Below are 27,290 nucleotides of genomic sequence, written 5' to 3' on the forward strand. Positions count from 1 at the left end.
CATGATTGTCAGACGCGGGCTGGACCTCAGACGCAAGCCGCTGCTCTCAGGATCCGGGGACCGAGGCTCAGAGCTGGGCGGAAACTCATCCCGGCCCGGGATCTGGTCCCCCCACCCCACCTCCCCGAGAGCCCCAGAAGCAACGCACGTGGTCGGCGAGGGCGGAGGCGCTTCCCCGCGTCCCGGGAGGGAGCCCGGCTGATGAAAGGTAGCTCCCAGCTCGGTTCCGACGCGAACCTGCTTCCCTCTAGGCCCGGAGGCGAGCCCTGCGGGCGGCTCCTCCCGGTGGGGTGACCGCGCGGGGCCGGCCCGGCCCGGGGGCGGGACTCGGGAGGGCGGCGCGGGCGGCAGGCGGGGCGCGGGCGGCGGTGCCCAGAGGCTGCGGCGCGGTGGGGCGGCGGTGCCCCCGACCTTCCGCGTCCCCGGGGGGCGGTGGTGCGGGCGGCGGCGGCGGCGCGGACGGGTGAGTGTGCGCGGGCCCGGGGCGCGCGCCCCTGTGTCTGCGCGGGCGCGGGCGCGGGCGGCCGCGAGTCCAGATTTCAGCCGCGCTGCCGCCTGGGTGCCCCGGTCCTGGCTTGGTGTGGGCGCCGAGGGCTGAGTTTGGGCCCCTGTTGTGCGTGGGAGCCGCTCTCCGGCGGCCCTTGTGAGGGGGAGGGGGAGGGCGAGAGGGGCGGGGGGCTGATTTCGGGGGTGGAGGGAAGCCCAGGGGCAGCAGACCCTGGATCAAGACTCAGCCGCCCAGGCCAAGGCCAGAGGTGGCCGAACATCCCCTGTCCGATCGAGCTTGGTTCCTTTGTGGCTCCATCCCCCAACCTGGCTCCTTGACCTTGGATGGTTCACTTTCGTTTCTGGGTCTTAATTTTCTCACGTGTAAAATGGAGGGCTTGGAGCTATTGTCTCTGAAGGCTTTTCCACCCCTAAACTTCTGTGACAGACCCTCCATCACGGCCCCTTGTTGGGACTTTCCAGTTTAACAAAACAAAACTTGACTTGTGAAAACTGTAGGATTCCCCCGTCCCCCCAGCAGACACACACACACACACACAACTCAGGGAGGCGCTTGGGGCTCTTCTGGGGATGCTGGGCACTCAGTGTCTGCAGAAACGGAGATTTTTGCAGAGGTTTGCTACCCAAATCAGAAAGATGGATAATTGGAAGGTCTGGTTAAATGGAATCAGCAAGGGGAGTTAGAAAGCTGGGGAGTGGATGGCCAGTTAGTTTGAGGAACTTCAGGGCTGGGCTCACTCCCTGCCTGACTCCATCCTGGTGTCTGACCTCGCCCCCCCTTATCCCGTTAGGGCTAGTGTAGAGCTGGAGAGGGGGTGGCAGCTCAGAATACACTAATGGGTGATGGGTCAGCACCTGCCCTTGGCCAACACCCCTCCTGCCCTCTGCAGCCTCCAGTTTGGATGAGAGGCTACAGGGTGAGAGCAGAGGCCGCCTTGATTGGCCCCATCCTGCCCTCTGGTTTGTACCTCTCCCTACTTGGCAGTTCCTTCTCTCCCTCCACCTTTGCCAAGCCAGGATCCTCCTTCTGTGCTCTGAGAAGCCTCCAGAAGAAGTCTTCGCTCAATCCAAGGTACTGCCCGCTCCCTCTGACTGCCTTCTCTGATCATTGTCTGTTTCTCTGTTTCTTGTTTCTCCTTCTCTGAGTTTGTCTTTTCTACCAGATGGTGGTACCCATCAGAGAGGGCTGAACAGGGACTCAAGATTTTATTGCTGGCTTTATAGTCTAGAAAGCACAGGGCCTGGCACCAGAAGATTCTTAGGGAGTGTCTGTGGAGTAAAAATAATGATTGATATGTTCTGTTTTGCCCTTGCTGCTCTCAAGTGATTTAAGTTTGAATTCTTTAAGCCTCACAACAACCTGGTTGCATTATTCCCATGCACACGTGAAGAAACCGAGGCGGTGCAAGGCACTTGCTCCAGGTCATTCACGTGGGAAGTGGCAGGACTGTGCAGGCTGCTTTTCTCCATTACACTAAATAGCCTACAGGTGCATGACTTCTCCTGCTTGGGACTTTGTGGGAGGCTAATTGGGCCAACTGGGGTGATGGGGATTTCTTCCCAAAACACCGTCTAATTGTGGGATTCTGCAGCTAATGAACCGTCCACGCTGTCTGGAAGGCTGTCTGGGCAGCTCCAGCTTGTGGATGGTCCCTTCTGCCTGGAGGAGGGACAGGGGGCTCCTGGGCCCCACAAATGTTTCTGAGACTGCAGTATAGCCTCTCTGGGAAACAGGTTCCTAGCTAGGATGTCCCTGGGTTCCTGGTCTGGAGCATAGATCCATGGATTCTCTTTGTCCCATAGGCCTAAGACCCAATCAGATGGAGCAGAACCTCGTTTATCGCCAAGTACAGGGTAGACATCCTTGGGCTGTTATTTTCATGCCTCTTGGGGGTACCAGGGGAGAGGAAGGAAGTAAAGGATGATATGATTGACTGATATTCAGCAGTATTTGGGAGTGCCTACTGTGCGCCAGGCTTGGGGGAGATGGTCCCTGCCCTCCCATAGCTTGGCAGCTCAGATGCCAACTCGAATGTGTTGTTGGATCACACCTGGGAAATGCAGTCTCCTTCCACCCACTCTTTTTTAAGGCAGTTTAAGGAAGAGGCTCAGCCATAGCCGGACTTGGGTTCCGAGGTTCAGAGATGTGGGAATGATAGGCTTGGATTCTGGAGCTGGATGGCCTGATTCATCTCCAGTCCCCACAGCTCCCAGCCACCCCACTGTGGGCGGGTCACGTCACATCTTTGACTCGCAGTTCTGTCTCCGGGGAAATGGGAAAAACCTGTGAGGAAGTGGCCTGATGGTGAGCAGGATACTGGATGCCACACTTGTATTGCTTTGTGTAGCCCCATAGCAGCTATGCCGGGCTGGCCTCCTTGCACCCATTTTGCAGGTGAGGTCAGCAAGGCTTGGGGAGCTAAGTACCTTGACAGTGGATATCCCAGAGCACGTGAGGGTCAAGTGAAGGTTCACATCTAGGTCCTTTGGTGCTGAAGTCCTTGCTCTTTTCTTTTTATAACAGTTTGTTGCTTTGTATAAACAAGGCTCCCTGTCATGAATAGACCTATCCTCTACTCAGTCGGGAAGGGAAATCCCAGATGCCTGAGAGTGGGGTCTGGTCAGCTCGTGAGTTCCCTGTGGTTCCTGGATGAGTCTGAGCTGGAGAAGATCCAAGACCAGAGGGAAGTTCTCAGCCCAGGCCTTGGAGGGTTCTGGCTCCTCCTATTCATTCCCTCTGAGAACGTTCCTTAGCCTGATCAACGAGACCACAGTCCGAGGAAAGACTCTGGGTGGCTCTCCTCAGTCTGGTGATGGCTCTGGCCTTGAGAGTCTGAGGAAGCTGGCCAGCCCAGGACCAGGCCTGAAGTTGTTTCTCATGATGTTGTTTTCTGAAGGCAGGCGAAGCTGAGTTGGCTGCTCCAGGATGAACTGCGGCTCCGAGAAGGGGAAGTAGGAGTCCTGCTGGTGCTGCTATGGCGTGTGAACCGCAGATGGACCCCGGTGGGGCGGCTGGCCCCTTGCCCACCTCTTCCCCTGGCTGGAGTCCCTTGCCTGGGGGAAGCCCTCCTGGCTGGGGGCAAGGTAGGGTCATGACCCTTAATTCCTTCCTCCTCTACCCCCCTGCCCCCGCCCCTAGGATGCTGAGCTGGACTCAGATAGTATGCTTGAGGAGAGGTGAGTGGAAGGGCCCAGAAGTGCCTGAGATAAGGGTGGGCATTTGGGGATGTGTTTCCAGGCATTTCTGTCATTGCTACTTACTGTCTCTGTCACCGAATTCCTTAGCTTGCCCTCTGCTAGGATGCTATAGCTTCCTCTTGCTCCTTGCCTCTTCCATTGTCTCTTCGTGGTGTCTCAGAGGGGTTTTTAAAGATGCACGACCTTTCTGTTTCCGTTTCTGTCGTTCGCCAGCTTGCAAGGCCTGCCTTAATGGCTCCTGCTGCCCTGGCCGTGCTGCCCTGCCCCAGGACCTTTGCGCCTGCTGTCCCTTTTGCATGTTATGCCCTTTCCCTGTCTCCTTTCCCCTGCTTAATTTCCCCTCATCCTTCAGAGCTCAGTTCAGATATCCCTTCCATGGGGAATCCTCCCCTGATGGCCCAGCCTAAGCTAGACCCTCTGATATATCCCTGCTTCTCCCTATGGCACTTAGCAGTTTGTAATTAAATTAATTCCCTATGTAATAACATGTTGAATGTCCAGCTTCCTAAGTAAAATGTAAGCTGCATGAGGGCAGGGGCTCTGTATTGCTTTGTTTATCCCTGTGTCTATAGTACCTAGCACATAGCTTGGCACATAGTCAGTTCAGTTCAGTTGCTCAGTCGTGTCCGACTCTTTGTGACCCCATGAACCGCAGCACGTCAGGCCTCTCTGTCCATCACTGACTCCCAGAGTCTACCCAAACCCATGTCCATTGTGTCAGTGATGCCGTCCAACCATCTCATCCTCTGTCGTCCCCTTCTCCTCCTGCCCTCAATCTTTCCCAGCATCAGGGTCTTTTCAAATGAGTCAGCTGTGTGCATCAGGTGGCCAAAATATTGGAGTTTCAGCTTCAACATTAGTCCCTCCAATGAACACCCAGGACTAATCTCCTTTAGGATGGACTGGTTGGATCTTCTTGCAGTCCAAGGGACTCTCAAGAGTCTTCTCCAACACCACAGTTCAAAAGCATCAATTCTTTGGTGCTCAGCTTTCTTTATAGTCCAACTCTCACATCCATACATGACTACTGGAAAAACTGTAGCCTTGACTAGACGGACCTTTGTCAGCAAAGTAATGTCTGTGCTTTTTAATATGCTGTCTAGGTTGGTCATAACTCAATAAGTATTTTGAATGAATGAATTAATGAATGAATGAGTGGCTGGGCATAGGCAAGTGGAGATGGCATTTTATATTGTGGCTGGTTTCTTAGATGATTTCAAACTTAAAAACAAGGCTTCCTTTTATGTCTACTGTTATTAGGAAAGCAATTCACACATATACGCATACCAGTAGAATGAAATAGAATGGAATAATTTACCTTCAGCTCTTTGAAGACATTGCTGCACTGGTTTTTGGCAAGCCAGTTCTTGCCCCTTTATAGGAAATAGCTTTCTGTATGTGAACACACACACATACACACACACTTGTACACATGCATGTTTCTTGGTAGCTTTTCAGATCCTTTTTTTTAGCTTAAGTGTGAAAATAAGGATTTCTAAGTGGAGGACTTTAAGTTCTCACTTTAAGAAACAGATGAGAGAGATTATTGCCAAGAATCCAGGAATTCATGGTTTGAAAGGGAAACAGAGATACCATCACTGTGAGAAGTCTTTGCATTGCTCGGGCAAACACCATCCACAGAGTGCAAAGAGCCAGGCTAGGGGAGCAGTTCGCAGTCTCCACGCCCGAGGTCCGGAGCAGTGTGGGTTCCCACCCTGTGCTGTGCGGTGAAAGGCTAGTCTGAGGCTCCTACAGCATGGCTGCCACCTTTTCTGTGCTCCTCTTTCTTTTCGCTTCTTCTCTTTCTTACTTTCATTTCCCCTGGGACCACCAGTCAAGCTGGTTCTCCTTTCAGAGGCTCTGTTTCCTTTCCCATAGTAATTGTTTTCCACTTTCTAGGGCTTTTGCAGGAGACCCTGGTTTGATTCCTGGATTGGGAAGATCCCCTGGGATAGGCTACCCACTCCAGTATTCTTGGGCTTCCCTGGTGGCTCAGATGGTAAAGAATCCGCCTGCAATATGGGAGACTTCGGTTTGATCCTGGGTTGGGAAGGTCCCCTGGAGGAGGGCATGGCAAATATTCTTGCCCGAAGAACCCCCCTGGACAGGGGACCCTGGTGGTCTATGGAGTTGCAAAGTCAGACATGACTGAGTGACTAAGCACAGGGCTCTTGGAGGATTAAATGGAATCAGGACTGTGACCCTGTGACTGTGGCTACTGCATAGGAAGGGCTCAGTCCCCGGAAACTATTCATATTTTATTTTATTGTTCTATTTTTATTTCAGCCCTTATCTTCTTTTTATCTGTTTTCCCTCATTTACTTATTTTAAAATCTTATTTTATAATTTTGCCTTTTTATATTTTATTTTTATGAAATCCTTTCTGGAACAAGGTGTGAGAAGATAAAAACAATACAACTAAACCAGTGTGGCTTTATGGTAACTTAGGTGCTCTGACAAGCTTTTAAATGATGACAACCATAGCAGCCAGTTAGTCAGCACCCATTTTACACTAAACGCTTTATTTTCATTGTCTTAATTATTTGCAGAATCTTCTGCAGTGGATATCATCATCCTGTAAGGGGATGGCCAGGAATTAAATGGCTTCTTCAAGGTTTCTCTGTTAGTGACAGGCTCACGTACAATTTGAACCCCAAACCATTTAGTGTGTGCTTCCCCCACTTCATTCATACATGAAACATTTATCTAGTACCTGCTGTATACTTGGCACTGAACCCAGTTCAAGGGGATTCAGTGATGTGTGAAACCCATGTGGGAGTAATATTGTTCGGATGGAGACAGTGGCTGATTGAGTAACTGGGTGTACATGAACTCATCTTCAGTGAGCATAAAGGAGAAGGGCAGTGATGGGCAGGGTTATCAGACAGATTTGACCTGGCGAGAGTTTAGAGCATCAAGGAAGACTCCGTGGGAAAGGGCTTAATGAACTGGAATGCAAATGATGACTGGGGTCTAAGGGAGTGATGCCAGGGGGATGTGTTCTAGGGAGAGAGCGGGAAGAGCATATGCAAAGGCCGTGTGGTGGGAGAGAACACTGCAGTCCCAGGAACAAAGGAAGTGACAAGATGCAGGATGAGGCTGAGCCTTCAAGCTGAGTTTGGCAGGAAGCTAGTTCTTCTAAGGACTGGGGGAGTATGGTAACAAGCTTGGTTTTCTTCAGAGCACTGGGAAGCTATTGAAAGTTAGCTTTTTTTTTAAAGATTTATTCGTTTATTTATTTTTGGTTGAGCTTGGGTGTTCGTTGCCGCGGGCGGGCTTTCTCTAGTTGAGGGAATGGGGGCTCCTCTCTAGTTGCAGTGTGCGGGCTTCTCATTGCAATGTCTTCTCTTGCTGCAGAGCATGGGCCCCAGGGCACATGGGCACATGGGCTTCAGTAGTTGCAACACACGGGCTTAGTTGCTCCACGACATGTGGGATCTTCCCAGACCAGGGATCGAACCCGAGACCCCTGCATTGGCAGGCAGATGCTTAACTCACTGGACCACCAGGGGAAGGCCCCTATTGAATACTTGTACTCAGAGGATTCACATCGTTTGATTTGTGCCCTGGCAGCTGTGTGAATCGGAGAAAGCAATGGCATCCCACTCTGGTACTCTTGCCTGGAAAATCCCATGGACGGAGGAGCCTGGTAGGCTCCAGTCCATGGGGTCGCTAAGAGTCGGGCATGACTGAGCGACTTAGCAGCAGCAGCAGCTGTGTGAATGCACTGTGAGAAGAAGAGCAGTTGAAGAAGCCAGTTAGGAGACAGGGGTACAGGGAGAGGTGAAGGGAGCCTGGGTGAGGGTTGTGGGGAAGATGCCGAGGGGTGCATGGAGCTGGGAGAGATTTTGTTGGGCCCAATTGGCAGGGCCCAGGGATGGACTGGGTGAGGGGGTGGGGGAGCGATTGAGGAGGGTGGTGGGCAGGAATCCCCAGGAAGGTGGAGATTTAAGACTCCAGTATTGCCCAGAGCTGGGCTCTGTGCCAGTAGATAACATGTTTGTGGTTTAACCCCTTCAGTCCTGCTCCTCTTCTGAGTGACAGCTACAGAAAATGTGCTGAAATATTCAGCTTCCATCCTCGAGTGGCTAAACTCTAGGATCCTAGTATCTCAGGGCTCAGCCAGCCCCAGCTTTGCCCTGGCTGCTCACGGGTGGCTCCCGGGGCCTCATAGGTGAGAGAAGAGCTCAGTCCTTTCCTTCAGTTTCTCTGCTCAGAAGGGAAGTAGGTGTGGCTTCCTTCTGCTGCCATTCCTCCCTGGGCCTGAGGGGATTAACCTCACTCTGGCTCCTGGTCTGGCTTCCATGCAATGTTGCAGGGCAAGAGTGAGAAGTTGTGATAAGCCTGAGTTGATGTGCTTTTTGAGGTACTACTTTCACGCAATTTATGCTTTTAAAGTGTCAAATGAGTGCTGAGATACTGGGGAGGGCTTGCCAGTAAGTTAGTGGATTGGATTTCTGTGGCTATTATAACAATGACCACTAACAGGAGCTTAGAAAATGCAGTATCCTCTTGCAGTTCTGTAGGTTAGGAGTCTGACACTGGCCTCACTGAGCTCAGATCATGAGGTCAGCAGGGCTGTGTTAGGAAGCTCCGGAAGAGACTGTTCCTTTCCTTCCCAGTGTCTGAAGGCTGCCCGTACGCCTTGGCTCCTGAAGCCTTCTGGCACTTCAAAGCCAGAGGTGTGCCATCGCTGTACCTTTCTTCCGTAGTCACAGCCCTCCTGGCTCTTCTGCCGCCTCCTTCTTCCACTTTTAAGGATCCTTGTGATTGCAGTGGGCCCCTCCCCAGATTATCTGGGCTTCCCTGGTGCCTCAGAAGGTAAAGAATCTGCCTGCAATGCAGGAGCCTGGGGTTTGATCCCTGGGTCAGGACAATTCCCCTGGAGAAGGGAATGGCTACTCACTCCAGTATTCTTGCCTGGAGAATCCCATGGACAGAGGAGCCTGGTGGGCTACAGCCCATGGGGTCGCAAAAAGTTGGACATGAATGAGCAACTAACACTTTCCACTTCACCCAGATAACCTAGGAATCTCCCTCTTTCGGGCCCCATTAGACCCTTACTCTTACCTGCAGCCTTCATCGGAAGGTTTAAGGATGGCGAGTCCTTCTTTGCTATGCGAATGTTCAAGGCCGGAGGAGGTGATGCCATCAAGATCTGGGTTCACCCCAAGTCTTTATCGCTTAGCCACATGAAGCGTCTGTCTGCTTTCAGAGCTCCGCAGTGGCCAGGTCCTTACGGTGCTCCGGATCGACAATACCTGTGCGCCCATCTCATTTGACCTGGGAGCCGCCGAAGAGCAGCTGCAGACCTGGGGTATTCAGGTGAGTGCTGACTGTACTGTGTCCTTATTACCTTTTCTCCCATCCACCCATCAATCCACCCATCTGTCTGTCTTATCTATTCTATCATCTCAGTATTTACAACATTTCTTTTTTTTACTGGCTCATTCATTGTTCTTTTAAAATTCTATTTTTGTATCTTATACTGGGGTGTAGTCAATTAACAATGTTGTGATAGTTTCAGGTGAACAGTGAGGGGACTCAGCCAGACACGAACATGTATCTATCCCCGCCCCCGCAAGACTCCACTCCCATCCAGGCTGTCACATGTTACTGAGCAGAGTTCCATGTGTGATACAATAGGTCCTTGTTGGTCATCCATGTTAAACATTGCAGTGATTCACAACATTTTTTTAAGCACCTACCCTGTGCTTGATATGCCAGTTAATTCACTTAATAGACGTGTGTTTGGGGGTGTCCGCCCTGTGCTGGGCACTTAATCACAGCTGCTCAGTGATTGCTACAGAGGTGACTAGGTCCCCGTGCCTGGGGTCACACACTGGGGTTTTTGTGCAAATGAGAAGACATAATGCTCTAGGAACACTTGCACTGACTCTGGCACATAGTAAATGTTCAATAAATTGTGGCTCTTAAGTTCCCACAGGTGTGATTCTCACTCTTCTCATATCCTTTAGAGTATGAGGTCTGATCATCACTGCCTGGGATGGATTATTTATGGATAAGGAAGCTACAATGCTAATTTTACCCTGAAGACTTGAGAATTTACTCCTTTAACACAGAATTGTATTATGGTTTAAAACATTTTAGCACCATTAAAGGGAAGCGTTCCAAGTTGACAGGACTCACCCCACATCAGCATGACAGCTGGCTTTCCTTCCCACGCTTCCTTTCAGCCTTTGTACAAAAGGACATTTTCCTTAAACAGTTGTCTTCAGATGGGGTTTTCTTCACTGGTGAACAGTTTGCATATTGTTCTATCATGCTCCTAACTATCATCTCTAATGATTAAATTCTGTGTTCTTAAGCAGTTCATTCTCGTAAGACCTTTATGCTCTAGGGCGTTTTGCTCGGGCAGAAAAATGTGAGTTTTCAGTATCTTGGACTGCATTAATAGCTGTTGATGTAGTTTGATACTAATACTTGTATATCAAGTGTTCACTTTGGAAGGGGGCCCTGGGCTTGGATAAGCAGATAGTTAGATACAGATATCCGTCTAAGTAAGAGAGCGGCTCTGTGTAGTCTGTGCTGTGCTTAGTCTCTCAGTCGTGTCTGATTCTTTGCAACCCCATGGACTGTAACCTACCTGGGTACTCTGTCCATGGGGATTTTCCAGGCAAGATACTGGGGTGGGTTGCCATGCCCTCCTCCAGGGGATCTTCCCAACCCAGAGATCGAACCCAGGTCTTCGGCATTGCAGGCAGATTCTTTACCATCTGAGCCACCAGGGAAGCCCCAAGTAAGAGAGCAGAAACTCCCAGGGATGTCCAGATAATATGTATATATATATATATAATACATATATTTACTGTATAATATATGGGCTTCTCTTGTGGCTCAGCTGGTAAAGAATTCGCCTGCAATGTGGGAGACCTGGGGTCGATCCCTGGGTTGGGAAGATCCCCTGGAGAAGGGAAAGGCTACCCACTGCAGTATTCTGGCCTGAAGAATTCCATGAACTAAATCCATGGGGTCGCAGAGTCGGACATGACTGAGCGACTTTCACTCACTGTATAATACATGCTGCTGCTGCTGCTAAGTGGCTTTAGTCGTGTCTGACTCTGTGCGACCCCAGAGACGGCAGCCCACCAGGCTTCCCCGTCCCTGAGATTCTCCAGGCAAGAACACTGGAGTGGGTTGCCATTTCCTTCTCCAGTGCATGAAAGTGAAAAGTGAAAGTGAAGTCACTCAGTCGTTCCCAACTCTTAGCGACCCCATGGACTGCAGCCTACCAGGCTCCTCTGTCCATGGATTTTCCAGGCAAGAGTACTGGAGTGGGGTGCCATTGCCTTCTTCGGTATAATACATATATAAGTGTTATATGTATTATCTTGTTTAATATGCACACCACCTCTATAAAGTGTACAATTATTACCCTCATGTTCCAGAGGAGGAAAGTGAGGCTCAGAGAAGTGGGTTTCCTTGCTCTGGGTCACGCAGCACATGAGGGGCAGGGCCAAGGTTTGGACCCAGGGCTGGTCAACTCCAGGGCCTGCCCCTTAACCATTAGGCTCTCCTGGGTCTGTTGTGAGGTGCTGAGCCTGGGGTTATGGGGATCCCTCTCCTGGACGTCTCCCTGGGTCTTGAGCTGTCCCGCCTCCCCATTAGGGCCCGTCCTTCTCTGACCCTGTGATGCCGTTCAGGGCTCCATGCACCTTGTTCTGCGTTCTAGGGCAGCCCAGGATGCACTCACCCCACTTCCACATGATAGCCTCGTGAACTGGAAACAGCATGCTTGCTGGTGGGAAGAAGGGGCATGGTTCTCTGTGGCCGACGGGTCTCTTTCCCTTGGGTGGCCAAACAGGTCCCAGCTGACCAGTACAGGAGCCTGGCTGAGAGCGCCCTCTTAGAGCCCCAAGTGAGGAGATACATCATCTACAACTCGAGGCCCATGCGGCTGGCCTTCGCTGTGGTAAGGAGGGTGGGGTCCCCTGAGACACTGCTGAATTCAGTGCCACGCCCTGCAGCCTGTGGGTGCTGGTAACGCCTTTAGGGGCTGGTGGCCAGGCTGCCGGGGAGAGAGCAGTACCCACGGCCCTGGGTTTGGTGTAGGAGGAGGTTTATGGGGGAGAGTTGTTACCAGCTCCTCATGTAAGGGGTGGATGGCAGATTTACTAAGGGCAGAGGATGGGGGACTGGGAATCTGCAGACCTACCCCCGAGACCCCAGTCTTAGTATCTGGTCTTGTGAAGACCTTTCTGCTCTCTGGGACTTGGTTATTTTATTGACCTTTATAACAGCCACATGAGGGAGGTATTATTGTCCCCATTTTATGGATAAGGAAACTGAGGCTCAGAGAGGTGCCATAACATGTCAAGTCCACTTAGCATTTAAAGTGGGCTTCTGACTCAGATTCATCTCACTCCCAAGCCCTGCCCTTTTCTGTTTTATTTAAAATCAGAGTAAGAAGGAATTTGGAATACCTGTTCTAACCCCTTGCCTCTCCATCTGCTTATGAACAAGGAACAAGGGCTTGTTCTCACAGGCCCCCACACCCGCATTGGTCTGTCTGGCACTGTGAGCTCTCTAAATCCGAAGAGGGTGTCTGAAGTGGCCAGAGGGTGGCCCTGGGAGTGGAGCTGCTCCACCCAAGGACAGGTGTCCCTGACCATGCCCTCTCTCTGGCTTCTCACAGGTGTTCTACGTGGTGGTGTGGGCCAACATCTACTCCACCAGCCAGATGTTCGCCCTGGGGAACCACTGGGCAGGCGTGCTGCTCGTGACCCTGGCTGCCACGAGCCTCACCCTGACTCTCGTGGTCATCTTTGAGAGACACCAGAGGAAGGTGAGCCCTCCGGGGACCCCAGCCATGCTCCCTCCAGAGAGGCTGTACCAGCAGGAGAACCCCAAGTCAGACTTTTCTTCCACCTGTTTCAAAGAATTTCCCCAGCTGTGAAACTTCGCCCTGGCCCATGTGTCCAGTGACTCAAAGAAGTCCAGTCACACGTGTGATCAGGTCCTTTCTGTTTTTCCCTCTGATCCCTGTGTGTTGTGTTTTGGAAGCGGGCTGGGTTTTGAGAGAGTCTGGGAGTGGCAGGGACGGCCCTTTGAGGCGACTGGGTCTCCCCTGCCATGCGCCTCCCCTGCCTGTGTGCTTGCGATAGCCGTGTGCGTGGGTGGACTCCAGCCTGGCTCTCAGTTGACAGTTGCATCACCTTTAATCTCAGTAGCGACCTCTGAGGCCAAGAGTGGGTGATCAGGGAGTTTAGGTAACTTGTGCCAATCCCAGTCTGACTGGCAGAGTTGGGAGTTCAAAGCTTGAACCCTCTGATTCCTGTGCCTTCATTCACAAAGGAGATTGATACCTCTGGCTTAATGCATGGTTTGCTAACTGTCTTCTGCTTCTTCAGCATCAGTCTTTTGTTACTGTTGAGCGCTTCATATGTGGTAGATCATCTATTAAGTGCTTTACATACCTTAACTCAGAACCCCCCAGTAAATCTCTGGGTAGAGTCTTTTATATTCATTTTACAGGTGAGGTACTTGAGACTCCAAAAGGCCCAAGGAGTAGTCCAAGGTCATGCTGCTAATAAATGGCAGAGCTGGAATTCAAAGCCAGGAGCTCAGATTCCAAACCATGTTCTGGACCAATACCCAAGTGCATTGGTGTTCTGTGGCTGTAACAGATAACCATAAATGTAGTGGCTTAAAACAATGTTTTGTTTTACAGTTCTGTAGTTTAAAAGTTTTGACAGGGTAGGGCTATCTCTTCTCTAGAATCTCTAGTGGGGAATCTGTTTCCTTGTCTTTTCTAGCTCTGGAGGCCTCCTGCGTTTCTTGGCTCATGGCCCCTTCCTGCATCTTCAGAGCCAGCAGTGGTGAATTGAGTCCTCACATTCTTGACTCTGAGTCTTCTCCCTCCCTCTTCCACTTTTAAGGCCCCTTGTGATGACTTTAGGGCTCCCCTGGTGGCTCAGATGGTAAAGAATTTGCCTGCAATGCAGGAGACTCAGGTTTGATCCCTGGGTCTTTGGGCTGTCTAGGTAATCTGGGCCAGTCTTCCTATTTTAAGGCTAACTCATTAGCATCATTAATTCCATCTGCCACCTTAATTCCTCTGTGTTATATAACATAAATTCACAGATTCTGTGCGGTAGGATTTAAGCAGCCTTGGGGGGTCATTATTCTGCCTACCACACCTCCACCGTCATTCTTTCTTCTTTTTTTAAAAAAAATCTATTTGTTTATTTTTGGCTGTGCTGGGTCTTCACTGCTGCACATGGCTTTCTCTAGCTGCAGCGAGCAGGGGCTGCTGTCTAGTTGCAGCGCGTAGGCCCTCATTGTGGCGGCTTCTCTTGTTGCAGAGCATGGGCTCTGGAGTGTGGGCTCAGTAGCTATGGCGCCTAGGTTTAGTTGCCTTGCAGCATGTGGGATCTTCCTGGAGCAGAGATCAAACCCGTGTCCCCTGCGTTGGTAGGTAGGTTCTGGACACCTGGATCACCAGGGAAGCCCCTCCACTGTTCTCCTAGCTACTTTAGGAAGCTCCCCAGCACCTGGCACAGAGATGGACTTTGAGACCTTTAGTAAACACTCTACTCTTGCCTGACTCAGGAGGAGAGGGCGGGATGTGAGGAAATGTGGTCAGAGTTTAGGGTATGAATTCCATTTAGCGCCTGTGCTCACAGGAACGAATAGGAACTTTATGGCTCAATCATTCTGAAAGGATCTTTGTTGAGCTTCGAGATGAGGCTGACAAAATAATGCTGCCCTTGGGCTCCGTTAATGCTTTCATGGTCTTGTGTTTGGCCTATAAAAAAATAAATTGAACTGGCTGCTTTTGCAACAAGAACCTTCTCTTGGGGAGGGGGAAAATGCTAAGTGTTCTGCTTTATCAGGAGCAAGAAAAATATCTGGCGCCTGGCAGGTGCTTCAGGGAGGCAGTTCAGGGAGGCCTGCTGTGGGTTTCTGCCTCCTTCCTCTGTTTCTTTCCTATTCAGCTGGTATTCACGAAGGCTCAGCAGTGCCAGGGGATGTGCTGGGCATAGGGCAGAGAGATGAACAAAACTGTTTTTCCTCGTAGGTGCAGCATGGAGGCCCCAGGTGCATAATGGCTCTTCTTTCATTGCTGTTTTTTGATCCTCCAGGATCCTTTACTTTCTAATATGGCCATCATTTAATGAGCACTTATTATGTGTTCTGTATTTGGGGCCTGATATCTATGCCCAACAACCTGACAAGAAGGCAGGATACCCCTACCATTTGCTAGCCCTACAACCTGGGGTGACTTATGGCTTAACCTCTCGGGGCTTTAGTTTTCTCATCTGTAAAATGGGATGATAATTGTAGCTCCTCATAGGATTGCCGGGAGAACTAAATGATGTGATACACGCAGCGTGCTTGTACTCCTACTTGTGTGTGTGCGTTAGTTGATCAGTTGTGTCCAACTCGTTGTGAGACAGTGGACTGTAGCCCGCCAGGCTCCTCTGCCCGTGGAATTCTCCAGGCAAGGATACTGGAATGAGTTGCCATTCCCTTCTCCAGGGGATCTTCCCAACCCAGGGATTGAACCTGGGTCTCCCGCGTTGCAGGCAGATTCTTTACCATCTGAGCCACAAGGGGAGCGCATAATCCTACCTGGTATTATATAACGTATTAACTCTTCACTAGTGGGGAAACCAAAGCTCAGAGAGGTTAAGTAACTGGTCTGTGGTCACACAGCCTTCCTTACGTCTTCCTTTGAGCCTCAGCTCAAGGACTTCTTCTCAAATCCCTTGTTACTCAGGACCTTGCAGATCCCCCTCCCTGACCGTCGTCACTCTGACTGTTTGTGTTCAACCTGCATCACACAACATCCTTGAGAGCCTCAGCATTTGTACACACCGCTTTGGTTTCCCCTGTTTGGGAGAGGCAGGAGCCCCTCCTCCTGCAGATACCTGTGGCATATGACTGTGTCCTGGGCACTGGGTGAAGTGCTTCACACACACAGTCTCAATTCAATCTCACCACCTTCCTAAGGGCTGGGGACACTTTTTATCCTTATTCAGAACTGGAGAAAGCGAGACTCAGAGAAGGGACACAGCTGACCAGGACCACACTACCCAGAAGTAGCGGAGCTGGGCTTCACCCCAGGCTTGCTGACACTGTTGAATTTATTGTCCCAACAACCCCACAGTCTGTTGTATAGGGGAGACAGTGGCTGTGTCTTAAAGACCAAGATTGTCCCGTGGTGTCTTGGGCTGGGACAGTGCATGGTTATTGCCTGGGCCCAGGAGTGCCCCGACAACATGAAGTTCAGGCCGTGAGGCTGGCGTTTGTCTTCTAGGCCAACACCAACACAGACCTCAGGCTGACAGCTGCCAACGGAGCCCTCCTGAGACACCGGGTGCTGCTGGGGGTTACAGACACGGTGGAAGGTTGCCAGAGTGTGATTCAGGTACTGCGTCATCGAGCGACCCCTTCTGTGGGAGCTTTGAGGCCGGGCTCCCCAGGTCTGTGCAGTGTCTGCCCGGGTCTGCTAACAGAGACGGCATCAGCAGCCCTTCCTTCCTCCCTGCTCCTGTGTCCCCTTCTGGAGACTTCTCTCTTTGTGGTTAGCAGCAGCCTAGAACCTCCACAAGGCAGGGCTGGAAGGACAGTTTGAAGGAAGCCAAGCTTCATTCTGCCTTCAACATTTATTCAGCAGAGAGATGGGGCCTCCCCTGTTTCAAGCCCTCAGTGCCCAGGTGAGGTCCCTGGAGAGGCAGGTCAGACCCTGAAGGCTGTGTGCCCTTGGCTTGGTTGTTTCCTTGGCTCCAGGGAAATGCGAGATCTGAAGCGACCAGAAGGAGGTCACGCAGTGTGTCTGGGACACAGCCGGGCTGGATGAGGCTCAGGGCTCCCGATCCTGGCTGTGCTCTGCCAGTGGGATTGGTGCATCTCCTCAGTCAGTGTCATGCCTGCATCTCACCCAGTGGGAGCCCGGGGTGGGGGTACAGGTGGTCTTTGGTAGGAAGCCCATTGGGCACATGACCTGTACATCCCCAAAATATTTACCGAGAGCCCACAATGTGCCAGGCACTGTTTTAGGTACTGAGGCGATGGCAGAGAACAGACATAGGCAGGTCCTGAGTTTACGAAGCACGCCCGAGATGGTGTAGGATGTAAAGGGATCTTGCTTGACACCAAGGGTGAACTTGATCACTAGACTACTGGTAGGTCAAGCGTGATAGTGTAGATCAGAAGCTTCTTGAATCTGGGGGTCTTTTCAGCCTCATTTACCTCTAAATCCTCTTTTATCGTTTGGTACAGAGGAGCGACTTGGCAAGTGTTAGTTGGATATATGGCTGGCTGGCTGGATTGACTAAGGAGTGGACACATCTTTTAAAAAACCAGGTTCTTTCAGTTACAAAGTAGCATCTTGAGACGGGGTGATATAATGGATTTTTTGGGGGGGGATGTGCGGCATAGAGGGGTCCAGGGTGAGTAATGGGTGAGGGTAGAGGTGAAATAAGTGTAGCATGAAGAGATAATCACTGAACCAAGATGATGGGTAACTGGAAGTTAATGACTTCCTGTGCTCTTCTTCTGTGTATATATGTTCATGATAAAAAGTAAAAAAGGAATCCAAATATTCCCTTGGGGGTGAGGTAGTGGGAGAGATGTGACCTTGGGTCTCACCGGGAAGAGGGAGGCCCGAGATCCAGAGGAGTGGGTCTATGGCCAGGGGCGTGGGCCAGGCGCCAGTGGTTTCTTGCAGAACTCAGGTTGTGATGTGTGAACATGGAGGATTTCCACCTGGCTGAGTTTACCCCGGCCTCCTGGGGACTGTGGAGGTGGAGGTGGAACGGGAGGTGATGGCGAGGGGCCAGCAGACTTCTTAGCCGCTCCTGCCTCCAGAGCCCCCAGGTTGTTCACCTCTGACCTGGCCACGGACAGTGGAGGTGATAGCTCTGAAGGGTTTCACTCGTTTGATTGTTAGGTTCCAGACAGAAGGGCATCCCAACCACTGTGGATAGAGGGGGTACATACATGCATTCATCCCAGGTGGATATGTGATGTCCAGGATGGTCCAGAGTTTATCTGGGATGTTCAGTGACTTGAGAGAGATGGGACTTCAGCCATTTGGGACAGGGTTTGACAGTTTCCGAATTTTGCACACAAAGCCATTTGTCTGCCAGTCATCCAAAGGGGATCGGCTATGTAGGGGAACTCAGAGACAGCAGAATGGCTCCCATCTGAGACCAGGGTGAATCTGGTCATCCCCAGAAGGGCGGGCCTGTGGGGAGGAGGCAGGGGGTGAGGCCCGTCTTGGGGATGGAGAGTTCAAGGTCCGGCGGGCTTTGTCCTCTGTGGTCATGACTGCTTCTCTCCCCAGCTCTGGTTTGTCTATTTTGACCTGGAGACCTGTGCGCAGTTTTTGTCTGATCACATTCGAGAGATGAAGATGAGCCAAGAAGTAAGTAAGATACCTTAAGTGAAAAGCAAAAGAAGAAAATAAACCAGGAGGCTAAATTGTATAGATTGCATTATCTCAGTGTTGGGAAAATGTCTAAGGAAAAAGTTACTTGGAAGGAAGAATACCTCTGTGGAATCATGGCTGTTTTTGCCCAGGATATTATGGCTGTTTTTCTCTTCCTGTATAACTAGTTGCATTTGCCACATTTCTTATAGTGAATGTTTATTTTAATTATAATAATAGTAATAAATAATAATAGATTTCATTTATCACAACAACAATGATAAAGATTCTGGCAGAGGAAAATACCATATATTTAAGTGACTTTCCCTTGTTTAGAATCTTCAGTGTTTTGGGGAAGAACAGGGAGATTTTGCTTCACCTACACAGAAGCAGAAACTGAGGCTCTGAGAAGGCCCAGAGCCAGCTGGAAATGCTGGATTCGGAGCCCAGCCCTCCCATCCTCGAGCCCTGTGCTTCTTTCATGGGACCCATTTCCTCGGTCCCGAAAGTGCTGTAGTTGGTCTTGAATTCAGGATTGTGGCTTAGCCCCGATCCAGCTAAGTTAGTCCCTGTGTGGCTTAGGAGAAGGCCTTTGAGTTCAATTGCTCATCTGCAAATATGGGTAAAGATTTCCATGTCCCAGGCTACGCTGAGGAACAGATGAGAGCATGGACGGAAAAGTGCTTCTGACTGTATTTTTGCAGGAATTATCTGATCTCTCCAATGTGGCTCAGCTCCAGGGTCTCCTGAGGTCAGCATCTGAATCTGTAGACAGTCCACCCATCCTCTGTGGGTCTGATGCTTGGCTAGCCACCTGGCCTCCTACATCCACCCAACTGAGGACACCACTGAGCCCCTCTCTGTTTCCTTTGTAGTCCTTGCTGAGAAGCAGATTGAGCCAGCTGTGTGTTGTCATGGAGACTGGGGTAAGCCCCACAGCCAACGAGGGGCCAGAGAACCTGCTGGAGGAAACTCCTCTCCTGCCCGACCGTCCGGGTTCCACGGAGAAGCCGCTCATGCAGACTGAACTTCGCCAGCTTGTTCCTGAGGCTGAGCCGGAGGTAACAGGCACCCGGGCCGGTAGGGCCGCCCTCCTTCACCGGGTGTTTGCATAGAGTCCGTGCATGGCTCTCAAGTTCTACTGTAGATTCCTGGGACGTGCCTTTACTGAGTTGGTTGGGACAATACACCTCTTCCAGCCTACTAGTTTTTTTTAATATTTTTTTTCCTCACTGCAGCAGTTTAAAAGATAGCTTGCTGCTACTGTTGCTGCTAAGTCGCTTCAGTTGTGTCCGACTCTGTGCGACCCCATAGACAGCAGCACACCAGGCTCCCCCATCCCTGGGATTCTCTAGGCAAGAACACTGGACTGGGTTGCCATTTCCTTCTCCAGTGCATGAAAGGGAAAAGTCAAAGTGAAGTTGCTCAGTCGGGTCTGACTCTTAGTGACCCCATGGACTGCAGCCTACAGGCTCCTCCATCCATGGGATTTTCCAGGCAAGAGTACTGGAGTGGGGTGCCATTGCCTTCTCCAAAGATAGCTTAGAGGAATATAAATATAAATTTTTAAATATAAAATACTTATTGGGTACCCCCCCATTTAAAAAATATCTTGGTATTTTTTTGTATAGTTCCATGGGATGTGTAGTTGCGTGTTGATGGATGGTAAGCCTGTCTCAACATGAGCATGTTGATAAATATTTGGGTCATTTTAAAATCTGTTTATCAACCGATCTATCATCAATGTATCTATCTCCTTAAATTGCAGTTGGATATTGAAATCTTATGTGCATCTCTGTTGAATTCCCATTTCCTCCTGCTCCAAAGTTCTGTTGGGTCCTGCTAGCTAAGCTGTTTGTTTGGGATGGCTAAGAGCTGGTAGACCAGAAGTCTGGTAATATGGTTTGCAGCTTGTGGAACCCCCTTCTCACCGTGAGGACAGACAGTTTGGATGACAAGCCGTGAGGGGTGATCTCCGGCAGGGTGTGATACAGGAGAACACTTGCCTTTGGTTTTTTGCCTCTAGATTTGGAGATGAAAAGTCTAGTCCAGTCCAGACTTTCCCTTTTGCATGGATGGGGAGTGGGGAGCCTGCAAATAGGACCATTATGAGAGAAAATGATAAATATATTAATCTCTTCAAAGAGCTGAAAATATAAGGTCACATTCTTTCTTGCGCATGCATGTCTGGGTTTATGTGAAATAGCCTATTAACTATGATGGGTCTTTTAAATGATTTTTTTCAAATTCACTCAAACCAATAGTAATACAATTTCCTGTCATGAATATCAAGTCTCAGTGCTTGTGCACATGTTTTTAAAGTAGCTGCCCTTACAACGTAGTGAGGGAAAGTACAATCGATGCCCAAGTCTCAGCCTGGGCCAGACTGTCTTATTTCAGGAGGAACCCTGTATGTGTGAAAGGCAGATAAATAGTTATAATGACCTCTTACATTTTTATAGATTTTTGTCATGCATAAAATTCTTTAGCATTTCCTCTAAAATATGGGTTATTTTCCCTTTTTTCTTGTTGGGTGAAATAAACTTCCAGGGGCTCAGCTGACTTACTCAAGGTCACATAACAAGGGAGAATATGGCAGAATCCAGGGCAGAAACCAGCCTATGATTTTCAGGAGGCAAATTTTCTTGTTGAGTTTCTTTGCTTATGTTAATCAATTTTGAAGTAAATGGGTGCAAAGCTCAATCTGAATTAGTAAGTGGTAGGCTATTTGATGTTTTCAGCATTTTTCTAGCACAAAGGACAACTCTAAGGAAACACTGATCCAACAGAGCTAGTTTCTGCTTTTTGAATAATGATAGTGATATTGATGGCATTTATTGAGTACTGCACACTGGGCTTTCTTTCCATAAGTTCCTTTAATAAATCCTTACTCTAGCACAATCAGAAAGATGTTTCGATTTTCTGTCTTTTGCTGCTGAGGAAATGGCTCAGCAAAGTGAAGTGACTTGTTTCTGGTCTGTCCCAGGGTGGCTGAGCTGATATTCCCACTTTTTTTGATGCCTAACTGTACCGACATAAACAGCCTGGGTGTAACCCACACCTTACTGCATTACCTTCAGACTGTGAAAGATCTCTGAAAGAGGAAAATAAATATAACATTTTAAATAAAAAATACTTATTAGGTACCCCCCCATTTAAAAAATGTCTTGGTATTTTTTGTGTGTAGTTCCATGGGATGTGTAGTTGTGGGTCCATAGATGGTAAGCCTACCTAAACATGAACATGTTGATAAGTATTTGGGTCATTTTAAAATCTGTTTATCAGCCAGTCTGTCATCAATCTATCTCCTTAAATTGCAGTTAGATACTGAAATCTTATATGCATCTCTGTTGAATTCCATTTCCTCCTGCTCCAAAGTTCTATTGGGTGCTACCACCTAAGCTGTGCTGCACGTTAAGGAGCTAGAGCATCTTCCCTGGAATCCCAGCTGCCAGACAGGTGGATGGAACTTTGGAGACCAAATGTGTTAATAAGAGCATGCAGTAAACACAATTTTTCCAATTCTTTTTTTTTTTTTTACTTAAATTTTTTTTCCACTGCAATAAAATATACCCAATATTAAATTTCCCACCGTAATTCTTTGTAAGTGTATGATTCAAGGGCATTTAAGTCCATTCACATTGTTGTGCGACCGTCACTACATCCTCCTCCAAACCCGTTTTATCTTCATTGTTCATCATTGAAACCACATACCCATTAAAATACAAACTCTCTTACCTTCCCCAGCCCCTGGGAACCACCATGCTACTTTCTGTCTCTATGAATTTATTGCTGTGTGTGCATGCTCAGTGGTAAAAAATCTGTCTGCAACGCAGGAGACCTGGCTTTAATACCTGGGTCGGGAAGATCCCCTGGAGAAGGACATGGCAACCCACTCCAGTATTCTTGCCTGGAGAATGCCATGGACAGTGGAGCCTGATGGGCTACAGTCCATAGGGTCGGATGTGACTGAGCGACTAACACACACATGCACACACACACACACACACACACACGTGCTTGGTCACTCAGTCTTATCTGACTCTTTGCGACCCTATGGACTGTAGCCCACCAGGCTCCTCTGTCTATGGAATTTTCTAGTCAAGAATACTGGAGTGGATTGTTATTTCTTTCTCCAAGGGATCTTCCGGACTCAGGGACTGAACCTGGGTCTCCTGCATCAGCAGGTGGATTCTCTACCGCTGAGCCACCTGGGCTTCCTGAATTTATTGCTGTGTGTGTCTCTTTTAAGTGGAATCATACTGTGTTGGTCTTGTGTCAGATCCTTTGTACACACACCTCTGATTGAAGAGGTCTTTGGCCTCAGCCAGCCAACAAGCAAACAAAAACAAATGCGTGAACAGGGTGAAATGATGCATTGTAGTTTATTGGAGAGAAACCTGCTCCTCTCACATGCATGAGGACAGGAAGTGAAGGCAGGTTCTCAGTGGGACGGGGACGGTCCCCTCGCGCTTTTAGGCTCAGCTTTTTTTTGCTCCTAAATATCCAACTGAGTCAGGCCCTAAACCCCGCTTTCCCTGGATCAGAGCATCCTTTATTTTCTCTAGGGGGCTCACACAGCATAGAGGAGAGAAGTGTGATCTGGTAGCCTCGATGAGCACTTTTAATATAGGAATACTAGCCTGAAGTAATACAGCAGGTACTACCCTATGTAAACTGAAGAATCTGCCGTCATAGGGGTATTCTCCCAACCCTGCCTCCGTTTACTGGCGCTTCTCTTCAGGTGCGTTACCTTGACCTCTGTACTTTACAAAATCACTTGCAACTGGAAGAAGAGAGAGAAAGAGACAGGGTGTCTCTCTGTGTGTGTGCAATTGGCTGTTATAAGCTAATGGTAATTTCTGTAGTGCTCCCTAGCTTTTTTGTGCCTGAAAGTGAAAGTGAAGCTGCTCAGTCGTGTCCGACTCTTTGCAACCGCATGGACTATATAGCCTGCCAGGCTCCTCCGTCCATGGGATTTTCTAGGCCAGAGTACTGGAGTGGGTTGCCATTTCCTTCTCCAGGGGATCTTTCCGACCCAGGGATCAAACCCAGGTCTCCCACATTGCAGGCAGATACTTTACCGTCTGAGCCGCTAGGGAAGCTTTTTTGTGCATATTATCGCCTACTAGCAGTTAGGTTACCCACCTTGGAGATGAGGAAATTGAGACTGCAGTAGTCCCACAGAGCTTGAGAGCTAGAGTTCCGGACCCGTTCAGGCATCTTGCAAGAACCCCGGCTGAGGGCCTGGCCGGGTTCTTCTTAGTGAGTGTCACTGCGGGACCAGTGTCAAAGCCGAGGACCACTTGGCTTTCTCTTCACTCTTTAGATACTTCTCTGTGGGCCTCACTCTGCTTCCCTGCCTCTTCCAGGAAATGGCCCAGCAGCTGCTGGCAGTGTTTGGTGGCTACTACACCCGCCTCCTCGTGACCTCTCAGCTTCCCCAGGCACTGGGGACACGACACATGGACTCTCCAAGGATTCCGTGCCCCTGCCAGCTCATAGAGGCCTACATCCTGGGCACCGGGTGCTGCCCATTCTTGACCAGGTGACCTTGGAACGAAGGTACTCCTCTTCCTCCAGGACTGAAGGTGAGAGGTCAGGGAGGCCTTGGAGCCCCGGGGTGGCTGATGGCGAGGCTCTGGGGTGCCCTGAGGCTGTCAGTCATGTCAGCACTGGGGATCCGGTGTTCACTCCAGGACCCTGCACCAAAATGGCTTGTCGACAGTCCACGCTGACCCCTGGCCTTTGCAGAAGCCGATGGTCCCACTCTGAGCTACTTTCTGTGCTGCTTAGAACTATTGGCATGAGTGGAAGGGGCCCCTCGCCCATCCCTTTCATTGTCTGGTGAGCCCCGAAAATGTGAAGATGACCAGACGGGGCTGAAAGTGGGCCCAAAGCTGGCTCTCAGGCGATGCTCCGGTCCTCACCTGCTTCGCGTCAGATGGAGACTCCGGAAGGACTCTGCTCTGTGTGGCGTTGCCTCGAGCCCCTTAAATTATAAGATGCCCCCTTCCCAGTCTGAAGCAAAGAAGTAAATTCTCAGAATGTTCTCCACTTTTAAGTTGTTCTTGCCCTACATTTTCTGAAAAACGATGTCACTTGGGCTTGTCTGCTAGCACGCAGGCCTTCAGGAGACAGAAGGAAGGAACGAACAGTATGTAACTAATGAGATTTGGAAGAGACTGATCCTGTCTGATTAGAGGACTTACTTTGTTCCAAGGCACACATGCCTGTGGGTGTGGTCTCACTGCAGAGAGAACAGCAGTCCTGTTCCCTCACACTAACGCTGTCCTGCAGTGAAGCGAGATCTCTCCCTCGTGGAATTCCATGAAGAGCTCAGAGGCTTCCAGGTGCTCTGCTTCTGAAAAAATATGAAGACCCATTGTTCCCTGGGCCCGAATCTAAAGACCCCAGCCTGGCATTTAAAGGCTCCCCAGTGCCGAAGACTTTGCCATTATCTGCAATTTTGGCCTCATCGCCCATAAAAATCCTTCATAGGTTGAAAATGTTTCCTGAACTGACATAGCTATTCTTTTGCATCTGTTGGATTCCTATGCATGCTTTTTTTTTTTAAAAAAGATGTTTTAAAATTGAGGTATAGTTGATGTAAGATATACTATGTATGTTTCAGGTGTACAATGTCGTGATTCCTCATTTTTAAGGGTTATGCTCCATTTATAGTTACTATAAAATATTGGCTGTATTCCCTGTGTTGTATAGTATATCTTTGTAGCTTATTTATTTTATACATGGGAGTCTGTTCCTCTTAGTCTCCTCCTCCATATTGCCCCTCCTCCTTGCATGTTTTAAAGCCTAGCTGTCCTTACCCCTCCTCAGGAAGCCTTCCAACATCGCTGCCACTTCTATTTTTTTGTTTTTTAAAATTACCTCTTTAATCTATTAATCCAAATCATCTCACCTTGTTTTTCTTTGGCCACACCATAGGACTTGCATATCTGAGTTCCCTTACCAGGGCTTGAAACCAGGCCCTTGGCGGTGGAAGCACTGGGTCCTAACCACTGGGCATCCAGGGAATTCCTGACTCTGCCTCCCTTAAATTCTCTCTTTTTAAAAAAATTACTATTATTATTTTGCCTTTGGGCTGTGACACATGGCATGCTGGATGGTTCCCTGCCCAGGGACTAAACCTGGGCCTCTACAGTGAAAGTTTGGGATTCAACCACTGGGCCCCCCGGGAATTTCCTCCTTTGAGTTTTTGATGTAGCTGCTGCCTTTACCGGAGAAGGCAATGGCACCCCACTCCAGTACTCTTGCCTGGAAAATCCTATGGATGGAGGAGCCTGGTGGGCTGCAGTCCATGGGATCGCTAAGAGTTGGATATGACTGAGCAACTTCACTTTCACTTTTCACTTTCATGCATTGGAGAAGGAAATGGCAACCCACTCCAGTGTTATTGCCTGGAGAATCCCAGGGACGGGGGAGCCTGGTGGGCTGCCATCTCTGGGGTTGCACAGAGTCGGACACGACTGAAGCGACTTAGCAGCAGCAGCTGCCTTTACTGCCGTTTTGTTATTAATTCTGATTTCCTGTGCACAGGCCTGTTTTTCTAGCTAGCCCATAAACCCCTCAAGGACAAAGACTTATACTTTTTGTGTATGACCTAGACCTGCTAAGGAAAAGAAATTCCTGTAGATCGAGTGCTGTCACCTCAATAGTAGCTTTTGCAAAACACTCTCTGTACTCAGTTGAATGATGAGTACAGTTGGCACAGACTGGGGTTCTGGTCTTGAACTAACACTTTTAGCTATGTAATTTTTGGCTGGTCCTCAGTTTATGCATCTTTATAATGGGTAGCTTGGATTTTCCTTTTTTTTTTAATTGGCCCTTTCAAAGTCAAATATCTGGAAAGTTCCAGCATTTTCTGTTCCATTCTTGCCCTTGGCCTTTCTGTCTGTTATGCCTTTGTCTACATGTAGAAAGGTTCTATAGCTTCACACAGATAAGGTGCCCAGACTTGATCATCATTTGGATAGGCTTGCAGGAGACCTGGATTCTCATCCTAGATCTGCTTCTTCTTAGCAGTGTGACCTTGGCTAGGTTAACCTCTCTGAATGTCAGTTTACTCTATAAATGACTCTAGTGAACATGAACTGTAATTATGTGGCTGACTTACCATATAAGAGATGAATCTGACCATTTTCTCTGGGCCAGAGAAGAGAAAGCATGAGCATAGACCAGCTCTTAGAAATGGCTGTTTTAAGCATTTCTCTTCGGCCAATGCTGTGGCCTGCTTTGCTTAATGAGATTTATTCATAAAAGTGATCACTGCCTTCTTCTACCTGCCACAGAGGAAGTGTGGGCTGTGAATGTGACCAGTAGAAGCCCACGTTTATCATCCAACCACAAAGCCCTGGTAAGTATAATAATAGAGAATAAAAATGTGTGTGTTTTGAGAAAACAGCAGTTTCTCCTTAAAGGGCCCTTGATGTGTTCTTTCCTGCCTTTCCCTCTCTGTAGAGTTTCTGGTGGTCTCACCGGCAGATGGGCCCATTCAGGTATGCCCACAAGATACGTCTCTTTGCGTTCAAGCCTCATTTCTTCTTTTAGAAAGTTCTGTGATCTGTCTTGCCTAGACCTTACAAGGTTGCTGTGAAGATGAGATTCCATAAAAGAACGTGTGGGCTGTTTCAAGGTTCTGTGTTAATGATAAGTATGGTGCTGGTGAAGATGGTGCTGTGTTGTGAAGTGGGAGCGGAGGGCTTGGATTCCAGAGCTGCATGTATTCAAATCCAGGGTCTGCCACTTTAGGGGAGGTGCCTCCCATCCTTGGGTCTCAGTCCTCAAAGGTGGAGTGGGGATAAGTGTGCCTACCTGGCAACTGATTGTGAAGATTAAATGATAGGAAAAATACTGTAAAGTGCTTACAACTGTGAGTTGCAAACTTGAGTAAAACCTCAATAAATTGTGGCTGTCATTATTATTTTTTCTCTCACTATGTCTTGTGTGCTGTAGGTGCCCCAGGTATGTTTCTGTGGATGACATGGTTCATTAACAGTTCATGTTTATTCATTCTGCATCAGAGCTCAGTTACCCCAGCACCGTGAGGTGTACTTATATGAATAAAGATTCCAGTCTGATCTCTCTGAAATTCAGTACTGGAAGAAGCCTGGCGGGGTTTTAAGAACAAGCTGGTTGGAGATTTTGGATGCTCACCCTCTGTTGC

The 27,290-nt window shown here is 49.3% G+C and overlaps 1 protein-coding gene across 5 annotated transcripts; it reads left to right on the forward strand.

Moving 5' to 3' along the window:
* The first annotated feature begins 118 nt into the window (after nucleotides 1-118).
* On the forward strand, nucleotides 119-27,047 carry TMEM268 (transmembrane protein 268). 5 transcript variants are annotated; one of them, XM_061426628.1, is made up of 10 exons: nucleotides 119-208; nucleotides 3,405-3,591; nucleotides 8,921-9,030; nucleotides 11,531-11,638; nucleotides 12,362-12,511; nucleotides 15,989-16,099; nucleotides 18,020-18,100; nucleotides 18,979-19,164; nucleotides 23,476-23,694; nucleotides 23,803-27,047. In XM_061426628.1, exons 2-9 carry the CDS (start codon nucleotides 3,483-3,485, stop codon nucleotides 23,653-23,655), a joined length of 1,035 nt encoding a protein of 344 aa, XP_061282612.1. In that variant the 5' UTR covers nucleotides 119-208; nucleotides 3,405-3,482; the 3' UTR covers nucleotides 23,656-23,694; nucleotides 23,803-27,047. The 5 variants fall into 5 exon arrangements, with proteins under 5 accessions (XP_061282612.1, XP_061282608.1, XP_061282610.1 ...); XM_061426624.1 differs by lacking the exon at nucleotides 119-208 and adding an exon at nucleotides 378-463; XM_061426626.1 differs by lacking the exon at nucleotides 119-208 and adding exons at nucleotides 392-463; nucleotides 1,398-1,579 and having other exon boundaries at nucleotides 23,476-27,047.
* Nucleotides 27,048-27,290: the final 243 nt, after the last annotated feature.

The sequence above is a fragment of the Bos javanicus genome, chromosome 8, assembly GCF_032452875.1.
Source record: "Bos javanicus breed banteng chromosome 8, ARS-OSU_banteng_1.0, whole genome shotgun sequence".
NCBI lineage: Eukaryota > Metazoa > Chordata > Mammalia > Artiodactyla > Bovidae > Bos > Bos javanicus.

Bases quoted from the DNA above. Each gene is read 5' to 3' on its own strand.
- TMEM268 (XM_061426628.1), top strand. From the start codon at position 3,483: ATGGCGTGTGAACCGCAGATGGACCCCGGTGGGGCGGCTGGCCCCTTG. The intron at 3,592-8,920 runs GTAGGGTCATGA...GTCTGCTTTCAG, and splicing joins CCCTCCTGGCTGGGGGCAAG to AGCTCCGCAGTGGCCAGGTC. The intron at 19,165-23,475 runs GTAACAGGCACC...TGCCTCTTCCAG, and splicing joins TTCCTGAGGCTGAGCCGGAG to GAAATGGCCCAGCAGCTGCT.